The sequence below is a fragment of the Cebus imitator genome, unplaced genomic scaffold (genome assembly GCF_001604975.1).
Source record: "Cebus imitator isolate Cc_AM_T3 unplaced genomic scaffold, Cebus_imitator-1.0 Scaffold333, whole genome shotgun sequence".
Taxonomy (NCBI): domain Eukaryota; kingdom Metazoa; phylum Chordata; class Mammalia; order Primates; family Cebidae; genus Cebus; species Cebus imitator.
The window spans coordinates 612844-622484 of NW_016107648.1; the positions used below are offsets into that span (position 1 = coordinate 612844).

General features: G+C 45.9%; 1 protein-coding gene across 3 annotated transcripts in view; it reads left to right on the top strand.

The window, feature by feature from the left end:
• The first annotated feature begins 1690 nt into the window (after positions 1–1690).
• The window catches only part of RBPJ (recombination signal binding protein for immunoglobulin kappa J region), a 117467-nt gene continuing 109516 nt past the window's right edge, over positions 1691–9641 (top strand). The window contains exon 1 of one of the 3 annotated variants that reach the window (XM_017505101.2): positions 1691–2516. In XM_017505101.2, coding sequence (XP_017360590.1) covers positions 2458–2516 — 59 coding nt within the window. In that variant the 5' untranslated portion in view covers positions 1691–2457. Of the gene's footprint in view, positions 2747–9641 lie in introns of all 3 variants that reach the window. The other 2 variants (XM_017505102.2, XM_017505103.2) reach the window with 2 other exon arrangements.

Here is a 9641-nt window from a genome sequence, read left to right on the forward strand (position 1 = left end):
CTAATTTTTGTGTTTTTAGTAGAGACAGGGTTTTGCCATATTGGCCAGGCTGGTCTCGAACTCCTGACATCATTATCCGCCTGCCTCAGCCTCCCAAAGTGCTAGGATTACAGGTGTGACCTACTGCGCCCGACGTGTCATTGTTAGTTTCTAGTGTTCCTTCCAGGGACATTTTAGACACATATAGGAAAGTAAGTATATATCTATATCTATATCTATATATCTGTTTTGCAGTTTTTTAAACTCAATTCAACTCTACATTTGCGGGGCTGTGATGTCAGCAGGAAGACACCAGTTTCTAGATAATGCCAGACTAAAAGGCTGGTATAGAAACCACATCAGGGCCAATCTGAAACGTGGCTGGTTGAAGAATGTAATCAGGAACTCATTGGATGAATGGTTCAAAAGGAAGGGATGCATTTAAAACAGTAGTCACTACAGCGCTTGCTGCAGCAATTTGTAAAATGGGATATTTTAACAAAAATATGGAAAGGTGAAGGAAAGCAAAAAAAAGCCATATTAGTGAGAGGAAAAAGAGACCAGAAACTGATTTGTAGGATTACTTCAAAAGGCTAAGAAGAGACAAAGAAGAAATTTAAAAAATCGTGTCCTTAAATGGCAGCAAGAATCTATACAAGGCAGCAATGTGAGCACGCAGCTATTTTTTTTTTTTTTTTTTTTTTTCAACCCAGCTCACAGGGCCAGCGGGTAGATTAGAAAGAAAACAACCACTTGCTAAAGGAGAGTAGCTAAGGGAATCAGAACTTAAGTAAGCGAAGTGGTGGCCAGACTAGGTGACTCAAGGCATGACTCAAACCCGACTCTGGGGGCTGTCTGTCAGCTCCCGGAGGCTGGGGACCCGGCATCTAGCACGTTTTAGGAAAGTACCAGGCTTGTGGAGGGCGACAGGAAACCTCCCCGGGAGATCGGCCTAGGGCTCCTCCTGCCCTAGACCCTGACCTCTCACTCTCCGCACCGGGAGCGACTTCAAACCTCCTGGCTTCCCCTTCGAGGCTCTCCACCCCTCGTCTTCCACCCAGCGTCACGGGGCGTGTGCGTGTGTGTGCTAGACCTCCTCCCCCGCTGCCCTCCGCCCCGTGCTCCCAGCCACGCGCCCTCCTGCCCCGCCTCCGCGGCGAGCCGCTCCCTTCCCACCCCGCCCGCGGCCCGCGGCCCGCCGCTCGCCGCTCGCCGCCCGCCTCCCGCCGCCCGCCTCCCGGGCACGCGCGGCACGAAAGGCGCCTGGAGCTCTAGACAAACACCTGTCCTGCTTGGGCTCCGCGAGATTTGGGGCGAAAGCCTAGGCAACAGTGGGCGTGTTCTCGCGAGGCTTAGGAAATTTCCCACGGCCGTGTTGTGTCTGAGCAGAGTACTGTAGTGGAAGGCGGTGGGAAGGAGGTGTAGCGTGAGACTGGACTGCCCGCATTGGCGCACGCGCAGTACCGCTCGCGCGGCCGCGCCAATCCTGCAGCGCCTTCAGCAGGTTTCGGGAGGCGAATTCCAGTTCTCCGGGTTTTGGGGCTCCCTGCGGGAGGCAGTGCTGGATCTGGGAATCTCTAGGAAAGGAAAGGGGAAAGATGGGGGGCTGCAGGTAGGAGGAGGGGGCGGGGTTCGGGCCCTGCATCTTGCTGTTCAGTGACCGGCCGGGCCAGGTTCGCCCGGGGGCTTCCGGGATCAGGCGGCCAGAAGCGCGATTCGAGCAGCCGGCAGCGTCCTCCGCTGTGTCAGCCCCTCGGGAGGCCCGGCTCCCTGTGCAGTAGTGGCCCCCCACACACCTGGGCTCACACACCGTGGCGGTTGCGTTGGGGTCCTAGGGAGGCCACGCAGCACGCGAGCGGCGGGAGCTTTGATCGGGGCCTCTGGCCCGACTCGGAGGTGGGAGAATGTGACTCTCAATTCTAAGGCAGTTTTCCCATCTGGAAAGAACTACTCCGTGCTCTGGCCTGTGTCTACGAGGTGGCCATTAGGCGTGTCTTTGCCAGAAGCCTTGGCCTGACCTCATTTCACACCCAAGGAGAACGCGAAGGCGAGAAAGCTCAACTGCATAAATTTTCCATTTGCGGAGCTCTGGAAGGGCCTCCTCATTAGCATGTGGGTGTAATGAAAGGAGACAGTTCCCGACGTGTCACTTGCCCGAACCCCAGGCACCTCTGACGCTCTGGCACCTAACGCCGAGATTAGCATAAAGGAGGCGCCCAGGGAACGTTTGAATGAATGAAAAGAGCTGGGAACCCAGAGTGAGCGGGAAGCCTCTTGGAAAACACCCATTTGAGGAGGTGTTTCATCTAGGCCTGTGAAACGCGGCCGATTTTCCCAGGACCCCTCCTCCCTTCCCCTCGGCCCCGCCTCCTGACCCCTCCATTCCCTGTCCCCGTAGTAATCCCCTCCGGTTTTCCTCAGTCTCCACGTACGTCTCTCAAGGCGCGTCCCAAAACCCGGATAACCGGAGCACTCCGCATGGACCAAACGGAGGGCTCGCCCGCGGTGGAGCCGCCTGCGCATGCTCCATCGCTTGGGTAGGTTTGGGAAGGCAGCGAGCAGGATCCCCTACTCTACGGGCGGCGCGAGGCATCTGGCTCTTCGCAGCGGCTGCGAGGGGAAAGGGAGCGCGGGGGCTGGGTGGAATTGAGGAGTGAGGAAAAAGGGAAGGGGCGGGGGAGAGGGACCAGGGAAGGCGTCGGGGGGAATCTCGCGAGGGTTGGAGTTTTGGCGAGAGTTTGTGGAAGATGGCGCCTGTTGTGACAGGGTAAGTCTGAGGGAATCGGAGCGCTGGGAACCGGGAAAGTTACGGGCGTCTGGCAGCCCGCGGCGGGCGGCGGGTTCGGGGTCCGGGGCGTGCTTGGCGTCCAGGGGCCCGCGGGGGCGGCGTCGCGTGCGCCAAGCGCGGCGGCGGCGGCGTGTGGCCGTGCGCTGCTTCTCTGCGCTGCTGTGGCTCGGGCTCCGGCGCGTGAGGGCGGGCGGCGGCGACGAGGCCGGCGGGTGCGGGCGTGAGTGCGGCCCGGCGCGCGGGGCCCGCGGGAGCCGTGCCTGCTCTGCGCCTCCCGCGGTCCCTGGCTTGGGGGCCCCGTGCAGCTTTGTTCCTCTCGGCAGTCGTCGCCGCCTCGCCCGGCTGGTGCCCCCGGCCTCGGGCGCTTTGTCTTTGCCCGCTGCCCCCCGCGACTCTCTACCCCCGGCCCTTTGTTTCGCCGCCTTGGGCGCTTTGTCCAACCCGTGGCGCCCCGCATCCCTTCTCCATCTCCTCCCCTCCGCTGTCCTTCCTCCCATACCCCTTTGTTGTGCTCCACTCTTCTCGGTAGCCCAGTGACCTACCACAGCCCGGGCACCAGATTCCTGCCTTAATGGTTCTTCCATTGTCTTTCTCCTGTGGGTCCCCTCTCACCTTTCTCTGTGGTTCTGGATCACCCCCCGGGGCTTTGTCTCCCCCGTGCACGGGCTTTTTCTCTCCGAATCCCCTTCCCCTCTGGTCATCGGTTGATTTATCCACTACCTACGGTGTACGTACGTCTGCTGAACTGTCTCAGCCCCGGGGACTCCATCTGCTGCTTCTAAGTGCACACAGACTCAACGGTTTGTTGTTGTTTTGTGGGTCTGAAAGATGCATGGGATACTTAGTTTAGTTTCCTCTTTCGTACGCCTTTCACTCGGGATTTCTTGTACCCCCCCCCCATCCGCCCCCCCCCCCCCCATCGCCACCTCTCTCTCGGGATTAAAGCGTCTCCAATTTTCATCGCCATCTCTTTAGTGCCGTGGGTTGTTTTGCTTGGAAACAGTAGCCCTGGAAAAAGATCTGGTCTCTTGGTGGTTCTTGCGCCCCCCGGCCCCCGCTCTCCTACTGGTTCCTGACGGTCTAGGCCAAGGGCAGCTGTCTGTCGGAGCTTTGCATCTAGGTTACCTGAGGATGATTGGAGGGTATTGTAGGACGGTTAGAAGGAGGCTCAAGATGTATATATATACTTATGTTAGTATTTGAGAATAGTTTCAGATATCCACAATGGATATTCATTTGACGTGTGAGTAGGAGTTGCGTGAATTTCCATGTTTAAAACTTGTGAGTGTTGGGGCGGAGAATTTCAGCATTTTCTAGAATCTAGATTTAGAGTTTATCAGTGACTCCTGCCTCATAAGGAATGGAGAGGCATCCCGCTTGGGAATTTTATATAAATGTTTTACTTTTTCTTAATCATTAGGTAGTTTACAGTTATGTGCTTTTTGCTTTGTAGATTTGTGACAACCCTTCTGACCCACAATTAGGGTTGAAAAAAGGACTGCACCGAAGAGTGCAATTCCTGGTTGATGAATACTGCTTCTAGGATCTTTGTGGAAGATATTGATCAAATGCAGTAAAAAATAAGCGTATTATATATATATGTAATAGCCTCAAGTGAGATTATTTTAAAGACACTTCCTAGTGTTAAAGGACCATTGAAGTGTTTCGAGTTCTTATTGTTTTGGTAATGCTGAAAGCTTGGGGTTCTGTGAATGGGGGTGGGGGTGTGGTGTGATGTATTTTAGTGACTTGAGTTATTCTGGTGCTAGGAATAAGAGGTATTATATTTATATCAGGATTGCTATTTTGAATGTATTCTTTAAGAGTTTTTTTTTTTTTTTTCTACTGGTTGATCTCTACTTTTAGAAGGAAGGTATGTTACCCATAAAATCATTTGGAGTGTCATTTCATTTACAAACTGAAGTTCTACAATAGTAAAGTGTTGTTGATAGAGGACATACAAGATCTACTCTAACAGAGTATTGGAGAATTGGAAAGCATTTTTTTGTTTTTCTGGTTGTGATTAGAATTAGTAGTTTGAATTTTAATTAATGGAAAACCATGATGTCATGCTTGATACATAAGCTTATTTTTGTGAAAATTTGCAGTCTGGGTCCCATGATTGGGTTTTACCAATAATCTTATGTTTCCCTTACTTGTTCTTAGTACAAAATCATCCTTTTAAAAGTAAAATCTTGAGCTCACTGGTTCCGACTGGGAGCAAAGTGTAAATACTGTGTATAATAGGAGGTATTTTGCTCTGACTTATACCTGTGTTTTTGTTTCTAAATCATGTAAGACTTTTACTTTGTGGTGGAATAAAACTGCTTTTAATTAAATTATAACAGCAGCATATTTCGAAATCTGGATGAGTTGTGGCTAGAGAACTTTCATTCCGAGTATTAACTGTTAAAGCTTTAAATTTATTATCCATGCATAGTACTGATGGATCTGTGAGTATATTTTCAGAGAACAAGAGACTTGTATTATTTTCAAATCTGTACTGATATACACTAGTAGGCGTTCTATTTTAAGCAGTTAGGTTTGTTAAAGAGTTACCATTGCCCTATACCAACAGATTTCTATCAGTGTATTTTTAAGTAGGTAAGATCAAAATTGGTTTGGTTGAAAGGCCATTTTTGCCAGATGTAATTCATTAAATAACCTGTGGCACCCTTGATGGGTAAGGAAAAAATTGTTGTGTTTGAAAATTCTTACGAATTTCATTCTTCTGTTCATTTTTAGAAATAAGACCCAGGACTTGGCTTTGAAGCATTATTTTGCATTTTGCTTCCTCCTAATACTAAATTTCATGTTATTTCAACTAGGGGCAGTATTTTCTCATGGATTGACTAAAAGTTGTTATTTTTGGCATCTGGCTTTGTGATTATTTCCAAGTTACTCTACTTCCCCGGGCCAGTTTCCTAACTATGTAGTAAAATGGGAATTATAATAACTTGCCACATCTGCACAGGATTGCTGTGCCCAAGATTTGCAGAGAGCATCCTTGGATGAAAACTGGTAAAGGTCTACGAATTGTTACTGAAATAAGCTAATGTGAAGTAGGTCATATTTTATAGGAAGTCAAATAGGAGGTTTTTAAGTTCTTGGCAAGACACAGTGTAGTGATAGTGGGATTTTTAAAATCCCAAGTATGTATTACAGTATGGGTAATAAAGCAGATACCTTTAGTTCTCCCCATAAGTTTATGGGGAGAGAGACAAGTAAAACAAATTACAGGGTGATGTGTTTTGTGTGTGTGGGGGGGGAGGGGGGTGGGTATATGAGATTGAAGTTCTGTGAAACTCAAATGTAATAAGATAAAATTATGGGATGCCTTTCCTCTTTTGTTTTCTGCACGTAGCAATATTTTATTTATTGTTCTATTTTAATTTTTTGAGACAGAGTCTCACTGTGTTGCCAGACTGGAGTTCAGTGGCACAATTTTCGCTCACTGCAACCTCCACATCCTGGGTTCAAGCGATCCTCCTGCCTCAGCCTCCTGAGTAGCTGGCATTACAAGCTTGCATCACCAAGCCCAGCTAATTTTTGTATTTTTAGTAGAGATGGGGTTTCACCATGTTGAACAGGCTGATCTCGAACTCCTGACCTCAAGGGATCCACCCACCTCAACCTCCTAAAGTGCTGGGATTACAGGGCTGAGCCACTGTACCTGGCCTGCGTGTAGCAATATTTAACAAATAGAAGCACAACATGCTTTCACTAGACTCTAAGCCAAGTTTGTTAATAGCATTGACTAATTTTAAATATGCCTTATATTTTCTAATGCTTTGTCATTTGCTCTTAAGAACAATTTCTAATAACCATGACTATAATTTCAGACTCGACTCTTGGCCTTAAAAAAGTGTTCTGCATTTGAGGGACACTCTGTAGATACTTACTGATTGAATGAAACCTGTTGCTTCTCTGTTCTTGGTAGATGATATCATATTCTATTTGATTCCCAAAGCCAGGATTCCTGATTCCTTTTTCACCAACCCTTTACATTTAATTTCTGAGGAATGATCATTTTTCCTCCTAAAAATATCTTGAATCTCTTTCCCCCATCCTCACTGCTACTGTTCATGCTGTCATTTCTCACCTGGTTTACTGTGACGTACTGACAGCCTCTTTCTGCTTCTAGAGTCGCCTTTATCCAGCTTCCACATGTAGCAGAACAGTCTTTCTAAAGAGCAAATCTGATCACTGCTTAATCCAAAACCTTTCAATGGCTCCCCCTAGCAGCCTTGGTTAAGAGAGGCAACAGAGTGGAGGGTTATGCGCTCACACTTAGTCTTTAATCTGAACTGGGTTCCGATTCTGTCTCCGGCACTTAAAACCCTTGCCACTTAAAACCCCTGTAACATCGACAAGTTAATCTCTTCATCAGTTGCAAGATGATTATTCCTAACTCAGAAAGTTATTGTGAAGATTAAATGAGATAATGTATGAAAGCATTTAGCAGAATTCCTGGCACATAGCAGTTACTCAAAAGTTGTTAGCTATTGTGGCACATAGGATCTTCCATAACTATTTCATTTGCCTCTTCTCCAGCTGAGTTGTTTGCCATTTTATCTCTATAATCAATGCTCCAGTCATATTTAAGAATTTTGGCATCCCTGCATGAACCCAGAGGTTTAATGCCTTCTACTGTGTGAAAAGTAATGGCAAGTTATTTCTCAAAACTGAGGGACTATTCTAACCAGATCTACCAAGCTACACTTGGTGCCTGGCTGTATAAATATTGTGTATTTAATATAGTACTAAATACTGTATGCAATTCTCTTGGAAGCATGATATGAAGTTGTAATTATCCCACCCAAATACTGTTACTTAGTGGCAGGTTAATTTATACGTTCTTAGAAGATTGTCTATCACATGGTAGAGACTCAGCAAAAATATTTTTTTAACACAGGACTCACTGCTTTGAAACCTTGATACAACGTAATTCGTGGGGCACCATTATATATGTGTGTGTGTTTGTGTGTATGTATACAGTGTATGTGTGTATAATTCATATATATGTATAATTTATATATATTTGACTTTGGTTCTGTAAGGAGTAATTGCCAAAGTACCCAGAGGAATTGATATTTTCAGCCACAGGAAGTCTCATAGCCCCCGAGAACATTATAGTAAGGCTCTTAGTGTTTAAAATTATTATTATTAGAAAATACTACATTATATTTGTACAAAACTGACAAGTTTAAATTTCACTTTTGTTTTTCATATGATTGGCTCTCAGTGTTTATCAAAAGATTCCATTATTTTTAATTGTTTTCAGTATCTAGATGGATAGGGATGTACGTTAGATTAGACCCTAGAACATTATAGTCTGCTTTTTGGGGACTCCATGCCATGAAACCAAATAATAAGTTGATAATCTATGGGGAGACTCAGGTCTCGTGGACATATTACTTATAGATAATTTCTTTAAGCTTCAGGTTCTACCTCTACAAAATAGGGGATGATAATTACATTTTATCTGTCAGGTATATTGTGACTGTCAAGTAAGATAAATTTTGTGAAATTAGAAGGTCAAATGAAACAGTGTATGTGTGAGTGACTTGTAAACAGTAAAGCATTCTATACAAATACTTTATTATAGGAATCGGTTTCCTCTGGCAACCTTTCATGAGCAGGGCTCAAGATGGACCTTTTTATACTGCAAGCTGTGGTTTTGTGGGTCATGTTTTAGGAAGGCAGCAGTGTATTTAGTGCAGAGGACCACAACCCTTGAAATATGTGCTTTCGCATTTTAGGCAGATATATTTGTTAAATTACTGCTTGACCACGGATGTTATCATTGAGTCACCCCCAGCTTTTTGGGGTCTACTTCTTACTGCTGCCTTTTCTGCTTGGGCAGCTGTAACAATGTAGGAATGTTAAATGCCCAGCTGCTACTATCTCTCAGACACTTACCCTGTCCACAGTTCTGGATACCTCTTAGGCCTCGCACAACGTCATGGTGTTGCTTACGCCTCATTAGACCTGCTGCTTAAGGGAATGAAATGATATCCTAATGGTCTAAAAAGGGTAATGTATTTCCCAAACATGTCACACTTACTGTAGGAGGTTGGGGAAGGCATCATAGGCACTGTAAGTGGTAGTAATTACCTATCTGTATAAATATTTGTGTAATTTTGTTGTGTTGAGACAATGCATAGTGATAAGCTTGAGAGCTTTTCAGTCATATTGGTGAAGCTCATGGCAATCTTGGGAATATTTATACTATTTTAAGTTTACAAAAAATAAAACATAGAAAACAGATTTTTAGGCATTTTGAGTTGCAAAAGCATTGCAGTGAAAGCCGCATCTGTTTGATGTGAAGTGGAATACACTGGAAAATCAGGTTGACTCTGGAGTTTTTTTCTGTATTCAGTAGTCCTAGCCTAAGAGCTAATGATTATCTCTGCATTGTTAATTAGATGATAGGGTTGTAAGTGACTGAGAATAGTTTCTCATGGAAAGTTTATGTAACAAGAGAAATGTTTATGTTGGGCTCAATAGCTCATGCCTGTAATCCCAGCACTTTGGGAGGCCAAGGTGGGAGGATCATGTAAGCCCAGGAGTTTGAGGCTGCAACAAACTGCACTCCACCCTGTGGGTGACAGAGCAAGACCCTGTCTCAAAAAAAAAAAAAAAAAGTTTTTCACTCTATAAAACTTTTGTATAAGTATGATAAAGATTGTGTCATAGAAGTACAGTATTGCTTTATGAAGTATAAATGTTGTAAATTTTTAAAAATAATGGACATAGGCCGGGCGCGGTGGCTCAAGCCTGTAATCCCAGCACTTTGGGAGGCCGAGGCGGGTGGATCACAAGGTCAAGAGATCGAGACCATCCTGGTCAACATGGTGAAACCCCGTCTCTA